Raw genomic sequence first — 16,706 nt, 5'->3', positions numbered from 1 at the left:
AGATTCATTTCAATCCGATTAGTGTAGCTTCAGTTGTTGTTATTGTGCCGAAAGTTGTGTTTTATAGTCTAAGATCTGTATGTGGTTGATTTGAGAGGAATTGTTATTGATTGTTGGATGAAAAATGAAGAAATTAAGGGGAAGTACTGTCCAATCTTTGAGAACATTCGATTGCTTTGAGTTGGAGTTAATTCTTGGTAGAATGAAGGGTTTGGACTTGAGCAAAGCAATGAGTTATGATGGATGAGATTCATGAGGCGTGATTGGTGAGTGATCCCCAAACTCTTTCCAAAGTTAATTATTAACCGTTTCTTGCACTATTTACTCGATTGCATATCATGAGTGCTTGCATGTGTACCATGAAATGTTTTGGCTTAAATGAGTACTTGGAATTCATGTGCTTAGAACCAACGTCTCCACCACTGTTTACCTGGAGCATTGATGGCTCCCTATTACTAGTTGACTGTTCATTGATCTGTTTGAGCGTTGGAGTTCTAAGTACGAGAATTTCACTGGCTCACAAGAGCAATAAACTTACATTTGATCACTGATTCATGACATCATCTAAATGCATTATTGTGAAATATACTTGATTATTGATTTTACTGGACACTTGTTGAGTTTCTATCTCACCCCAAAATATATTTTTTCTCCCCACAGGGCTCGAAACAAAGGAAACTTGTATTAAGTTCTTCGTGTGACTGGATGGATATCTCCTGTACAGTTTGTTTTAGTTTTATCTTGTGTAATATTTGGGATTGATATTGTAAGCGTAATTTGTTTGCGAACTGAGATTTGAATGTATGTAAGTATACGTTATAAGTTTGGGAAATGTTATTTTATTTATTATTGAGGTTGTACCCTATGTTTTGGGATGTGAGTGTTGTAATTTAATTGAGAACTGTAGTGAGTGAGTGAGTCCTGGCGAGAGTTGGGCAGGCGGTCCACCGAACCCTTTGGTTCGCCTTAGGAGGAGATGTGGCTGTCACATTGTAGGCCACTTTTCCTATCCTCTGTATTACCTGATAAGGTCCAAAGTGCTTGGCTGATAACTTAATGTTGCCCCTCATCTCCACGGAGTGTTGATTGTAGGGTTGTAGTCTGAGGTATACCCAATCACCAACCTCAAATTCCCTCTTAGACCTTCTTTTGTCTGTATACACTTTCATCCTGTTTTGTGCTTCATCTAGATTTTTCTTGAGTAATTCATCTATCCTCTGTCTATCCTGTAAATGGTCTGCAACCGTGGCTACCTTAGAGTGCAAGTATGTCCCTAAGGCCAACTGGGAGGGTTTCATTCCATACAGTGCTTCAAAGGTGCTCATCTGTATGGCAGTATGATAAGTGGTGTTATACCACCATTCTGCCAGAGATAGCCATGCATTCCACCTCTTTGGTTCTAGATGTGTCATGCACCTTAGATACATTTCTAGAACCTGATTCACCCTCTCAGATTGTCCATCAGTCTGAGGGTGGTATGCAGTGCTTAGGCATAGTTCAGTTCCTAACAGTGTGAACAATTTTGTCCAAAATTGACTAGTGAATATCTTGTCTCTGTCAGATAACATGCTTAATGGTATTCCATATAGCTTGCAAACCTGATCGAGGAAGACCCTGGCCACTGTTGGAGCATCAAAGGGATGTGTTAGGCTAGTAATGTGAACATATTTGGTGAACCTGTCCACAGTCACCATGATAGTATCTCTCCTTTCTGAAATAGGCAGTCTTTCAATAAATTCTATGGTGACATGGCTTCAGGAGTACTGAGGTGTGGGTAAGGGTTGCAGGAGACCAGGATAAGCATTATGCTCATCCTTGCACTTTCTACAAGTATCACACTGCAGTACTGTAGCTTTGACTTCCTTGTACATTCTGGCCAGTGAAAAAGGCGTTTGGCCCTTAGATAATTGACCTGCACCCCAGAATGTCCTCCTAGCTGGGAATCATGGATGGCAATGATGATTTTCCTCCTAATTCCTCCTTCTTTTCCCACCACTACTCTCCCTTTGTATCTAACTATTCCATCTTGGTAAGAGTAGTCCTGCAGGGAGCCAGGTGTGAGAACCAGTCCCTTGATCATCTCCTGAACTTCTTCATCCCCTTGGTAACTCTCCATCACCTCCTTTGCCCATTCAGGGATGACACAGGTCATCTCTGTAAAATCTCATTTTTCTTTACTGGTTCTTCTGGACAGTACATCTACAACAACAATTTCTCTTCCCCTTTTGTATTGGATTTCATAACTTTACCCCAACAGCTTAGTGAGCCATTTCTGTTGGAGTGGAGTGGTAACTCTCTTCTCTAACAAGTATTTAAGGCTCTGGAGATCTGTTCTAATGATGAAATGGTGGCCCTCCAAGTAATGCCTCCACTTGATGACTGCAGTAACTAGTGCTAGCAGTTCTTTTTCATAAATGGATAGTCCCAAACTCTGGCTTAGGTATGCAATAGGCCTCCTTTCCTGCATAAGTACAGCTCCTATCCCTCCACGGCAAGCATCAATTTCTATGATGAAAGGTTTATCAAAATCTGGTAAGGCTAGTACAGGTGTGCTACACATAGCCATTTTTAGTCTCTGAAATGCCCCCTCAGTCTCCTCGTTCCATTGGAACCCTCCTTTCTTCAGTAGTGATGTCAGAGGGTTGGCAATGGATCTTTATCCACTCACAAACTTCCTATAGTACCCTGTCAATCCTAGAAATCCCTTAAGTTGTTTCACATTTTCAGGTCTTGGCCAGTTCACCATACCTTCAATCTTCTTAGGGTCTGCCTGCACTCCCTAAGCAGTGATTATGTGGCCTAGGTACTCAATTTGAGTTTGTGCAAAACAACACTTACTCTGCTTAGCATATAGCTGGTGCTGCCTTAGTAGTTCTAGCACTTCTGTCACATGTTGGAGATGATCCCCTATTGTAGGGTTGTACACCAAGATGTCATCAAAGAATACTATAACATACTTCCTCAACTGCTCCTTGAAAACCTGGTTCATTAAGCTCTAAAATGTAGCAGGAGCATTAGTCAATCCGAATGGCATAACCTTGAATTCATATAGTCCCTAGTGAGTTCTGAATGCAGTCTTATGTCTGTCCTCCACCTTGACCCTGATCTGATGATATTCTGCCCTTAAGTCAATTTTAGTAAAGTACCTGGATCCATGTAACTCATCAATCAGTTCATCAATCAGAGGCATTGGGAATTTATCCTTTACTGTGAGCTCATTGAGTTGTCTGTAGTCCACACAGAACCTCCAACTCCCATCCTTCTTTTTGACCAACAGCATAGGAGAAGCAAATGACATGTTGCTAGGTTGTATAATCCCCATCTGTATCATCTCTCTTACTAGTGTCTCTATTTCAAATTTCTGCACATAGGGACATCTGTAGGGTCTAATCTGAAAAGGTTTGGCTCATTCCTTTAATGGTATTCCATGGTCATGACTCCTAGGTGAAGGCAACCCCTGTGATTCAGCAAATACATCCTTGAACTGATTTAGGATCTCTTCCAAGCCTGTTGGGATCTCTTCTTACCCTACCTATTCCTCCTCTACCATGGTTAGGTTGGCAGTGACTCCATACACCTGTTTCCTCTTCCACTTGGCTAACTTGCTCCCTTTGATAGCTGTAAGTTTCAGATCACCAAGTTCACCTTTCAATTCTATCCTTTCCCTTCCCTTGCAGAACTTCATGCTTAGTTTGTTGAAATCAAACTCGATGGGACTGTACTTGGCTAGCTAGCCAACTCCCAATACCATATCATAGCTCCCTAACTTCGGAGTGTTGAGGTTATGTTGAAACTCATACCCTTGTACCCTCCATTCCAAAGGTCTGCTGAGTTGTCTGGACTCCAGTCTTTCTCCATTAGCTACTCTAACTGTCAGTGGGGCTCCTGTTACTTGTAGCTGTAGGTGTGTAGCCAGCCTTTCATCTAAGAAACAATGTGTGCTACCACTGTCCACTAATATTAAGACCTCTCTTCCTCCAAGTGCTCCTTTAAGTTTGAAGGTTCTATGCCCACTTCCCCCAGCCAAGGTGTGAATTGATACCTCTATTTTCTTATTATTGATTCCTCCTTCAATACAACCACAGAACTCCTCTCCTTCATCCCCTACTCCATCAGTAACCTCAACCAGCTCAGTCTGCTCATCCTCAAAGATATATTGAATCTGAGCTTGTTTGCAGACATGGCCTAGGGTATACGGTTCTGTACACTTATAACATAACCCCCTCTCCCTCCTGTAATTAAATTTTGAGGGGGAGATCTTCCTGAACTGATCTGTTGTTGTACCTCCCATCCTATTTCCTTTGCTGTCATTGTTTCCAGGACTCTTAGAATTACCATTAGGCCATTTGTATCTCATCTGTGTTGCAGGATTTTGCCTGTTAATTCCAATGGAATTTGAGTTAAATGGGTATTTCTGAGGTATTATTCTTTGTGTCTTCCTTTTAGCTTCCAAGTTCTTCTCCTGTAGTTTAGCAGCCTCTATGGTATCTGCTAAGGTGCGAGGTCTAGCCATTCTCACCATGCTTACAATTTCACTCTTCAAGCCACTTAGAAAGCATGATTTGTAATATGAATCAGGTTGACTAGGAAGTAATGGCATTACCAATGATTTTAGCAGTTCGAATTTCTCCAGATAGTCAGCTACACTCCCAGTCTGTGTTAACTTGTTGAACTCTTCTATGGTCTCTTCTAGCATCCCTCCTCTAAATCTCTCGCACACTGCCATAGACAGTTCATCCCAGGCGACCATATCTCTTCCGTGGTACATCCCATGGAACCATATGTCTTCTTTCCCTCTGAAGTGCAATTGAACCAGGTCAAATTTCAACTCCTCTTCGACCCCTTGGATCTGGAAATATTTGTTGGCTTGCTTGACCCATTCTCTGGGATTATCCCTATCAAACACAGGGAAGTCAAGTTTAGGTAGCCTAGCTCCTCCTTTCCCTTCTGTCTTCTCAGATTTCCCTTTAACCACGTCCAACTTCTGATTCCCTCCAAAGCTGCTTCCTTCTTTTATTCTCTCTTTGTCATTCAACTTGGCCATCATCTGAGCCATCATGCTCATCATACTCTCATACTTCTGATCCAAGTTTTTTATGGTTTTCTCAGTACTCTCTTGCCTGTGTTCCATGGCTCTTATAGCCTACTCCAGTCCATCAGTCTTATTAGCAAATGTTCCCATGACACTCCCCAGCTCAATCAGATCCTTCTTTAACATTTCTTCCTGGGTCTTAGTCATCCCGTTGGCTCGTAGCTGGCTCTGATACAACTGTAATGGTATCAAGCTGAGCTAAGGGAAATGAATCAGAATGTGGAAGCTGAGTTTGCAAGTAGACTTGACAAGGAACTCAATGGTAGTAGAACGAACAAGAATTCAATAGAACAATATGAACTTGTATATTGATATCAATCGAGAGAATACAGAAAGGGTGGGAAAAGGTGAGAGGATGAACAAGAAGGGAGGAAACTTGGGTAAGAGGGAGACTAGGAAGGAATCCCAAATCTGATCAAATACAAATGAATCCTTGATCTATTACAAGAACAAATCTCGTTATTTAAAGCTATTTAAATCCGTAACTAACTTCTAAAAGCCACAATCAGGTAAAGACACGTGTCTTCTATCGCGTCCAAGTCGCTGTAGGACCACCATTGCTACTTCACATTGATGAACTGAATTTTTTGGAAAAGGCGTGCTTCCAGAACCACGTTTTCGTTTCTCCTGCTTCTTTTCTGATCGCGCCTTCTGCTTCTAGTTTCGCGCCTTCTGCTTCTAGTTTCACGCCTTCTGTTCTTTGTTTCTCATTTACATTCTGCTTCATGACATTGGATACTCTATTGTTTTCTTCATCTTCCTCATGAGACCCGCATACACTTTCACACACTACCCACAAATCCCCAATTTTGACCATTAAAACTTTATAATTTCTTCGCCAAATCATTATCCCTATCTTTAAAGCTTGTTTTACCAATTGAAATCCTTCAAAAGCACATCTAGATTGGGATTAAGGTTAGGTGCCTTAGGGTTTCAAGGACACTAAATCTTTCCATTAGGGTACAATTTGCACAATGTTTTTTTGGGATTTTTGCATCTTTTGCATCCCCAATCATGGTTCGACAAATTGGAGGTAACAATTCCTCATCAAAACTTTTCATTTAAAATTTGCCACTGTTAATTATTGATGAATTTTTTGGACAATTTTGAATTTATTAATTTTGTGATATTTGTGATTGTAGTCGGTTTGGTTGATGTTATTGATGTTTATTAATGATGGTTATATGATGGGTTGATGGTTATTTCATGCATTTGGTGAATTTTGGGGATTTTATGCTAAATTTTACCTTCATGAATTGTTGAGAATTAATGGTAAATGTGGTAATTTAATTTGCTCAGTGGGAATGTTGTCAAGGAGATATTGGTCTTCTAGATTACCTAAATGTATGAGAATGTGAAATGGTTTATATAATTATTGAATTTTTAGGTAATTCCAGAAGTTGAGTTGAATTGAAAAATGACCTTCAATGGGCAAAATTCATGAATGAACTCATGCTATTTGCAGTTACATGGTAATTAGCATTCCGTGAATGCTCAAAAAGGCCATTAATATGTTAATTTTGTGTGTTTGCCTCTATTTTGGAAGTAATTGTGGACTTGTATTAAATTTGGGAAAATTGAACATTAATGACAAAATCCAAGAATGATACTCACATTGTTCATAATTGTTGGCAAAATTTGTGAAGTTAGTTTAACTTTATTTTGGATATTAATGCATATACTTGTTTTGTAAAATAAGCTAATTACATATTTTGATCATCCTTTGAACTACAACAAAAATGGCCTTTCCTGCCATGCCTATAAGGACATTTGATGGTTTGTGTCATTATAGCACTTCTATCATGACACTTGTTATCAACTCAATAATATATACTCTTTTTTATTATTTTATCTGATATAAGAATAATAATGTGCCTTTAGACTACCTATCATGACACTTGAAAAAATGTGAGATATACCCAAATATAAAAAAAAAAAGACACTAAACGACATCGTACTCAATTGGCGGAAGATTCATTTGCCATGAAATACTCAAAACTTTCAAATTGCTGGCCAAAAGACTTAGCCCACAAATATCTTACGAAAAAATGGGTGGGGAAGAAAAAGCTTCTGCGAACGCCCATACCATATGCATTTCAAAAAACACTTGCCGGACATCTTCTCATGCCCGCCATTAAGCTCAAAAACCTCGGCAACCTTTTCCGTTCGCCTCTAAATTCAAAACCACCACTGCCACACTGCCACCTCAGCTGAAGACGTTGCTCTGAAAAAATACGTCTCCTCCATAAATGTCTCCACCTGCGAGAGTATCCGCAAGTAGTTACTCAACTACAAGGCACCTAACTCAAACATCTCTTCTTCTTCTAGTATTGATACTGCTTCTTTCCTCAAACCTCTCGGGGATATCGGTGGGATCGGAAACCTAAAGCTTCTCTCTGCTGCTGATAATAGTATTTAGTTCATCATTTTCATTTTCTGCTTCAATTTTGTGACTAGTACCGTTACTTTAAGCTATTTTTGTTTTGCTAATGGAGTTTGCTGGCTGTTGTTGCAAGTAGACGAGTCGGTGAGGCTGCTGTCAGAGAAGATATCTGCAATATTACGTGGTTGAGTAAATCATTTTTCGATTTTTACTTGTACTTGTTTTGAAAATTTTTGGCCATTTTTGTACTGCTTGTAGGATGGATATTTAAATAAATAATAATAATGTTGTTGATTGGAATTATAGATATTCAGATAGTGTTTGTTATATTTGCAGTTTGTGGAGAGAATGATACTGTTATTTAGTGAAATGTTAACTCTTGCAGTAATTACATATCAAGATGCTTCCAAAGCAGCTTATTTACGTGGTATAACATTAAAATGTCCGGAATGAAATACTTGGTCATTTAAGGTCTCTGATTAGTGGTTAATGCCCTTTGTTCCTTCACTCTCAGTTCTCACTGTCCCCATTTGGCCTTCCCTGCTTCTGTTTTCCCCTTTAGAAATTGTTTTAGAAAGAAGGAAAAAAAAGAGGTTCAACCTGTAGAATAGAGAAAGTTAAACATTTTTTTAAAAATATAATTGACATTTAGAAAAAGGTTTGATTATATTATAGGAAAGCATTGGGTCTTAGGGCCTGCTAAGATGCAGTATTATAAGTTTGTTGACTGGATGTAGCCAGAAATTTGAAGTTTCGAGAGAGCATGGAATCTTGCTTATGATGATCTTCTGCATAAGTAAGATATGAAGTTATGTGTCTGCACATTAAGCTTATAGGTGCCTGACGATTAAAGGTTTGTCCTATTTAGGACATCATAATGGACCAAATGGAAAATTCTTTTGTTTTTGCATTGTGAGAATGGAAAGTATTGGTTGGATTCTACCATTTTATTTTTGTTCTTGACGGTTAATGCAGGTGAGCGAGATTACTATATGGATGGCTCATATGATTCAGCGAGTGATAGTGAAGAATCTTTCAGTAATGTTTTGCATGATCCATGGATCTCACGCTCAGCAGACAACAACATATCTCTGCGTAGAAAAGAAATATCCCGGGAGCGAAAGCAGAAGTGGATCTTTAGCAGTAGTCAGAAAAATAATTTTGACCGACTAACAATAATGTGTGGGGAGAAGTTGGGGCCAGATGTGACCATTCATATACTTGGTAAATTGGGACGAGGAACTGGATTGAAAGAATTTAATGCTTTAATTTGACTGTGCATAGAAATAGCCAGGAAAACTGATGATGAAGAAGCTTCCCTACAGTAGATTTTCAAGGCTTACAAAATTTTTGAATGGCTGAAGGAGTTGGGATTCCCAATAGGGGGAATAACTTATGGTCCCTTCCTTAGGTATCCTATTGATTTTGGTTTGGTTCCTGAGTTTCACTTCTTCTGTGAACTAATCAGAGACGAGAATTCACTCCCCAAATTAGCTTTCTATGAGATGCTTCTTTACATTGGAGTGAATGATGAAGAAAAGATACAGGAGCTTTGTTATAATCTTGCACTATATGATGGCAATGATAAGTCCTCCTTTCAACAGAGCAATCTATTAGCATTTTGTGAAAGTAACCGGAAAAATATAATTGACATATTTCTCATTGGCTTTCTGCTGTAGGGGCTTCCAAGATTGTCAGTTTGTTCTAAGTTCAATTGCAGTCCCATTAAAGATAGACCTTTCAAGATGCACTTGGTGCACCAGCTGCTTGGCCTTGTCATTTGGTGAGATATGCACTTACTTACATTGTGGCCTTTCTGGAATTTTATTGCTAGCTATGATGATCCAATGATCCCCACAAACTTTGTGCACAGGTGGAACCAGCTAAAGATTGATGGGGACTTCGTGGTTATGATTGAAGCTTCTCATTTCATTGGAAAGTTTGGATGCTACTACAAGTTCTTTCAACTTGTTAGGGATGAAAATCTTTTAGTTTGTGCACAAGAGAGTCTTTCAAGTTTGTGCACATGAGAATCTTTTAGTACTTGTTAGTTGGTTAGCAGATGAGACGCTATAACAGCATAATTTTCCTGACACATTTGAATGCTATGAGCCTATCCCCACATTGGAAGGGGCGACATTTGTCCGAGGTGTGAGGAAAGGTAAAGTGTCAGTTTAGATTATCTATAATGACACATTTAAATGCCGTTAAAGGTCATTTTTGTTGTAGTTTGTTGGATCCTCATGCTTGACCCTTTCCTATTCTCTCTTGATTTGCATGAATACTTTTTGATGGTTGCAAGATTTTAATTTTTAGTTGTTCTTTGTATTTTTTTATTTTGGTTTTGCCTTTGGAAGTGATGCATTAATTGAACTCTCCTTTATTTGATCTTTCAAATAAGGTTGGAACAACACAACAAGGCACTAGAATTGGATACCATGAGTTCATTAGGGGAGTATTATCTCTTACATTTTCTTTATTTTCCTTTTCTCACATTGAGGACAATATGATGTTTAAATGTAGGGGAGGGGGAATATATGAATTTGCAATTTTGTGCTTTGTGATGATTTTTTGTGGATTGGAATGTTTAAGAAATATTAGAATTGTGATTGGAATATTGCCTTGTGAAAATTTTGTTGAAAATTAGGCTTGCTGGCAAGAAGTTTTATTCAATTATAGGGGAAAACTCTATTAAAATCTTTTCCAAAATTTCAATATGACGCAAAAACTTTTGCTTTGTGGTTTTTAAAGGGCAAAGAAGTTCCAACTTAAAGCATTTTGATTCTCTTACTTGTTGAAACTTTATATGTGCGTTGAAAAATTTATTCCTCATTTGATTTGGAAATAACTATTATGTAATTAGTATTTTTGCATTTTAGAAAGTATATCTTATAAAGTATGGAGTACATTATGCTTATATCTTACATGTTTAATGAGATTTCTACTTTTTACTTAATTTTATAAGTAAATGATTGATATAGTCAATGAAAGCAATACTCTTCCTACGATTATTTCTATTTCTTTAAGAAGGTCATGTATTTCTTTGAAAAAAATAAAAAAAGTAAAATAATAGTTTTTGCTCTACTTTAATGATTCTTATGCCGAATAAGTGAGAGTTTTCATCTAAAAATGTTGACTTTCATATAAGGAGTTACGTGAATTAAGAGTATGTAAAGCAACTTAAATAAATAAAGTGTTGAGTAACTAAGGGTTCTCATCCGAAAATGTCGATCTTCACGTCAAAAGACACTTTCATAATTTGAATAAGATAGTAGTAAAATATGAATAATACCCTCTTTGACCTTGCACTTGAGAAAAAGATGACTATAGGAGAAGGATTGCTATGAATTGATTATATGAATTGCTTATTTATGAAATTAGGTTAGGATGAAATATTAAGTTGAACTTGTTGATTTTAGGGTATAATTGTATATTCATTACTTGATATTATAAGTATTCACTACAAGAAATATATTTTTCAGTGACAAAAATTTATGTGACAACAAAAATCTTGTCATAGATAACCTAATTCAGTGACGACATTAGGTGTCATCACAGATGAGTACAACACAAGCATAATCAGTGACAACATTGGAAGTTGTCATTCTCAACTCGTCACGAAATAGTTGGCGCGCATCTCATTTGATGCCGCGGGAAATGATTTTATGACAACTCAAGTAAAGTCGTCACAAACGCTCTCTCTACAGTGACAACATAACTTGTTGTCATTGAAAGTCTACCCGGTTCCAATTTTGTGACAACTTTTTGCGTCACTGTATACTACAGTATTTTCATCAACTTTCACTAATTCTACTATGACACCCTAATTTTATTATTTAGCCCCCAATTCTTTTATATTAGCAAAAGCACCGAAGATATGACACCCTAATTTTATAATTTAGCCCCTATTCATTGTGTATTAACAAAATGCAAATGATATAATAACAAACTATTTTTAGATATTTGTAATTTTTGCTAAGTTGACATAATAGACATGTCTGAGTATAAAAATTTTTTCATGAATTGTTTATTATTACTTATAACAACCCCCAAAAATCAATAACTGAAATAATTTGAAAAAGTGTAATTGAATATAATTTGTAGTCTAATGTTAGCACTGTGAAAGATTAGTATAACGTGTAATACATCATAAGTAATAATTATTTTCATATGGAATGGGTATATACGAAATTAAAATTATTCAGTAAAATATCTGTCGTGCAATAAGATTGAGAGTTGTAACACATTTAACAGAATATTTGATTACATGTTTCTTTTAATTTATTATAAAAACTAAGTAATAGACAAAGAGTAGGATAAGCATGAGTAAGAAGTGCTATACTGTATATAAGCAATTCTATAGTATTTTCATCAAATTTCACTAATTCTACTATGTCACCCTAATTTTATTATTTAGCCCCCAATTCTTTTATATGAGCAAAAGCACCGAAGATATGACACCCTAATTTTATAATTTAGCCCCTATTCATTACGTATTAGCAAAATGCAAATGATATAATAACAAACTATTTTTAGATATTTGTAATTTTTGCTAAGTTGACATAATAGACATGTCTGAGCATAAAAAATTTTTCACGAATTGTTTATTATTCCTTATAACAACCCCCAAAAATCAATAACTGAAATAATTTGAAAAAGTGTAATTGAATATAATTTGTAGTCTAATGTTAGCACTGTGAAAGATTAGTATAACGTGTAATACATCATAAGTAATAATTATTTTCATATGGAATGGGTATATACGAAATTAAAACTATTCAGTAAAATATCTGTTGTGCAATAAGATTGAGAGTTGCCACACATTTAACAGAATATTTGATTACATGTTTCTTTTAATTTATTATAAAAACTAAGTAATAGACAAAGAGTAGTATAAGCATGAGTAAGAAGTGTTATACTGTATATAAGCGATTCTATGCATGTTAAATTTTTGAAACATGTTTTATTGTGTAAGTTTTATTGTAAGGTAATTTCTTAAATAATTTGTATATTGAGTTGTCCAAACCCAAAAAGATGTATATAGACACAAACAAGCACACATATATATACATGCACAAAAAAGAAACCAATATCAAACAATTTATTTGATATTTATAGATGAGATTAAGGGAAAAAAAAAAGAGATTAAGTATGAAAAAAGAAACCTGAAAAAAAAATTTGGCAAAAAAAAAAAGAAAAAAGATGTATGAAGCTAAAGGCGTGAATCCTGGAATCTCAAAGACGTGCTTAGATGCCAAAAAAAAAGAGCGCCAGTCTGAAATCTGAAAGAGGCGCGAGGCGGGTGGCTGAAATCTCTACAAAACGACGTCGTTTTTGGTTGTTCACACACAAACAAAAGTCTCGCCGCTTCTCTCTTCCAACACTTAGACAAATTTCATTCTCAGTCTTTCCTTCCTATGGTGAACTAACCCTTCCTTCCCGTAGATTCGAAATGCCGCTCGCCACCGTTAGCCGCTGAAGTCTGCCGCTATCCACCACCATCAGCCGCTGAAGTTCGCCGCTACCCAGCAACTTGAGCTTTATTCTTCAGCCTTTCCTTCACCACTGACGATGACCCTTTCTCCCCTCCATTGACCCGCAACCGCGTCGAAATGCCGCTCACCACCGTTAACCGCTGAAGTCCGCCGCTATCCACCACCATCAGCCGCTGAAGTCCGAGCTATCCAGCACCATAATTTATTCTTCAGCATTTCCTTCACCACTGACGATAGCCCTTTCTCCCCTCTATTGACCCGCAACCGCGTCGAGCTCTTTAGCACCAGCAAATCCGAGGCAATTGGGGAAAGCTATACATTTCTCAGGTAAGTTCAACTGAAGTTTGTTCTTTGTTCTTCATTTCCTTGCCATTTTCGAACCTACATTTTAATTTTCCCCTGTTTTTGTTAGCTCATTATCCAATGGCTTCTGTCCTGCCCCCGAAAGGCTTCATTTCCTTGCCATTATCCGAGGCAATTTGGGCTTCTGAAATGTTGCATTTTACATATTACTTTTCTTGATATATGATACTGATTTCATGGCTTTTCATATGAATTTTCATATTACTTTTATGGCTGCTTTTCATATGACTTGTAGCCTTAATTTTTGAAAAGGCTAGTTAACAAATTATTCTCTTTAGTTTGATATTAGAAAAGTATTTTGTACTAAAGGCTGATGTGTCTATATCTAGGACATGGATAAAACTTGGATGAAGATTAGCAATAGGAAGGACAAGGCTTATGAACTCGGAGTCAAAAATTTCCTCAAGTTTGCATATTCTCAAAAAGTTGAAAATCAGAAAATCCCATGCCCATGTACACAATGCAATAATTTTTGTAACCAAACTAAAACAGTTGTGGAGGATCATTTATTGACTCAAGGCATTCGTAAAAGCTACACAAGATGGATACACCATGGGGAACAATTTCGACACCAAAATTGTGGGGATAGTACTGAACATGGGGATGGAGAGGAGGATAGTGATACTGAAGATTTAAATGACATGTTGCACGACATTGGGACAGCACAATGGGGGGACAATTGGGCTGGTAGGGAAGAATCAACGGATGATAGTCTAAATGCGAATCATAGTGACACAGATAACTTTCTTAAATTGTTAGAAGATGCAAAAAAGGAGCTGTATCCAGGGAATCATTTTTACTCAAAGCTATCCTTTGTAGTCACTTTGCTCCATTTGAAAACAATGAGCGGGTGGACTATAAAGTCCTTCAATGCATTGCTGGAAATTTTTAGGCATGCACTACCTCCTGAAGCCACAGTTCCCAAGTCTTTTGCTGATGCTAAGAAGCTCATTCGAGACTTAGGTTTTAAATCTGAAAAAATCCATGCTTGTGTCAATGATTGTGTTCTCTTCCGCAAGGAAAATGAAAATTTAGACACTTGTCCAAATCTAAATTGTAAAGAACCTCGCTACAAGATGGCAGGTTCAAGAGTTCCATGCAAAGTTTTGCGTTACTTTCCTTTGAAGCCTAGGCTGCAACGATTATATACCCACAAAGAAATAGCTTCAGATATGAGATGGCATAAAGAAAAGTGTGTGCATGATGATAACATCATGCGGCATCCAGCAGACAGTGAAGCATGGAAACACTTTGATAGGTTGCATCCGGACTTCGCCGTTGATCCTAGAAATGTGAGGTTAGGTCTTGCAACTGATGGTTTCAATCCTTTTGGGACCATGAGTAGTGCTTATAGCATCTGGCCTATTTATCTAGTGCCATACAATCTGCCCCCTTGGAAGTGTATGAGAGATCCTTTCTTTTTCCTATCAATGCTAATTCCTGGGCCTAAATCCCCGGGAAATGAGATTGATGTTTACATGGAGCCTCTAATAGATGAACTGAATGAAATGTGGCTTGGTGTTGAAACATATGATGCATATAGTGGCAAGAAATTTGACCTCCGGGCAGCTTTACTATGGACTATAAATGATTTTTCAGCTTATGCAATGCTGTCCGGATGGAGTACGAAAGGGTATCAAGCATGTCCTATTTGCATGGTTGAGACAACTTGCGTACATTTACCACACCGAAAAAAGTTGTGTTACACAGGTCATCGCCGCTTCTTACCCATTGACCATTCTTGGCGGCGAGAAAAAAAACCTTTCGATGGCAATGTGGACTTTAGGAATCCTGTTGCACCTTTATCTGGAAATGAAATTTTGGATCAGGTACAAAATATGGAGGTAAATTTTGGGAAGACCAAGGCGCAATCCAATGCAAAGAAACGCAAGCGTTCTGAGAGTGGTTTGAACTGGACAAAGAAAAGTTGTTTCTTTGAGTTACCATATTGGGCAGACCTCCTTCTTAGGCATAATTTGGATTTAATGCATGTGTCAAAAAATGTCTCAGAGGCTGTCATTGCCACAATTATGGATATTGAAAACAAAACCAAAGACCACTGGTTGTGTCGTCAAGATTTGAAGGATTTGGGTTTGAAAAAAGAGCTACATTTGATTCCAAATGGCGACTCTTATATCATGCCACATGCCTGTTACAGCCTAACCAAGGAGGAGAAAAAAAAAGTATGTGAGTTCTTGAATTCTGTCAAATATCCAGATGGGTTTGCCTCAAACATTTGCCGATGTATAAAGAATGGCCAGTTTCAAATTTCTGGAATGAAAAGTCATGACTTCCACATTTTTATACAAAGGCTACTCCCACTTGCAATCCGTGGAAGTTTAACAAAAGAAGTTCGGCAAGTGCTATTCGAGTTAAGTGAATTCTTCAAAAAATTATGTGCTAGAACATTACATAGAGAGGTTCTGGAGGAGTTAGGCCAAAAAATTGCAGTCATCTTATGTAAATTAGAGAGGTTGTTCCCTCCAGCTTTCTTCGATATAATGATGCACTTGATGGTTCACTTGCCTGCTGAAGCTATCCTTGGCGGTCCAGCTCAATATCGTTGGATGTTCCCATTTGAGAGGTAGAGAGTTGTACATATAGCCTTGTAAGTTTTTTTTTTATTAAAGACCACTGCAATCTTCTAATTTCTTTTATTTTCCTTTGAGAAAGACATATGGCAGTGCTGAAAAGTTATGTTGGGAATAAGGCCCGGCCAGAGGGATGCATTGCTGAGCGGTACATAGATAAAGAATGCTTGACATTCTGCTCTATGTACCTAGACAATATTGATACGATATTCAACAAGCCTGAACGAAACAATGATAGGGGATATAATACTGGTGAATTGTCCATTTTTTCATGCCCTGGTCGTCCATTTGGAGGGCCCAAAAGGGGCAATTTCCTTGACTCAGAGCTGGAAAAAATTCATACATTTATATTGAACAATTGTGATGAGCTTGAGGACTATATAAAGTAAGCTTTTAATGTTAATTAAAGCTTGTACCTTTGTTCTATATTTTGATATGTTCATAAAAAATTTATGGGTTTATTGTTTTTGTCTATAGTGCGCATAAAATGGAGTTGGAGGCAGAGAGTGCTGAAAATGTGGACCAAAGGCACGATAGAGAATTTGCAAAATGGGTTAAACAGCGTGTATGTTTGTAGTGTCATTTGGACAGCCTACTTTTTTTTATCTCTAATACAATAAATTACTGATTTAGGTGAAATTGTCCTTACTAGGTTATGTATGGCAGCGAGGCTTCCAATGGCGAGCTTCGAGCATTAGCATTTGGGCTAGACAACCGAGTTTGCATGTATACGGGCTGCATGGTTAATGGGTATAGGTTTCACACGGAAAATCGGGAAAGGC

At 37.5% G+C, this 16,706-nt stretch overlaps 2 protein-coding genes across 2 annotated transcripts; one reads left to right on the top strand and one right to left on the bottom strand.

The window, feature by feature from the left end:
• Positions 1–1,738: 1,738 nt before the first annotated feature.
• On the bottom strand, positions 1,739–2,152 carry LOC140021652 (uncharacterized). The gene has a single exon (XM_072072941.1). It carries the CDS (start codon positions 2,150–2,152, stop codon positions 1,739–1,741), a length of 414 nt encoding a protein of 137 aa, XP_071929042.1.
• An 11,332-nt stretch (positions 2,153–13,484) lies between these two features.
• On the top strand, positions 13,485–16,671 carry LOC140021650 (uncharacterized). The gene is made up of 4 exons (XM_072072940.1): positions 13,485–15,917; positions 16,007–16,309; positions 16,402–16,489; positions 16,558–16,671. The coding sequence occupies exons 1-4, from the start codon at positions 13,666–13,668 to the stop codon at positions 16,669–16,671; spliced, it is 2,757 nt and encodes a 918-aa protein (XP_071929041.1). The 5' UTR covers positions 13,485–13,665.
• Positions 16,672–16,706: the final 35 nt, after the last annotated feature.

The sequence above is a fragment of the Coffea arabica genome, chromosome 11e (genome assembly GCF_036785885.1).
Source record: "Coffea arabica cultivar ET-39 chromosome 11e, Coffea Arabica ET-39 HiFi, whole genome shotgun sequence".
In the NCBI taxonomy this organism is placed as follows: Eukaryota; Viridiplantae; Streptophyta; class Magnoliopsida; order Gentianales; family Rubiaceae; genus Coffea; species Coffea arabica.
The sequence above is the reverse complement of the archived record's forward strand: the minus strand, read 5'-3'. Positions and strand labels throughout refer to the sequence as shown.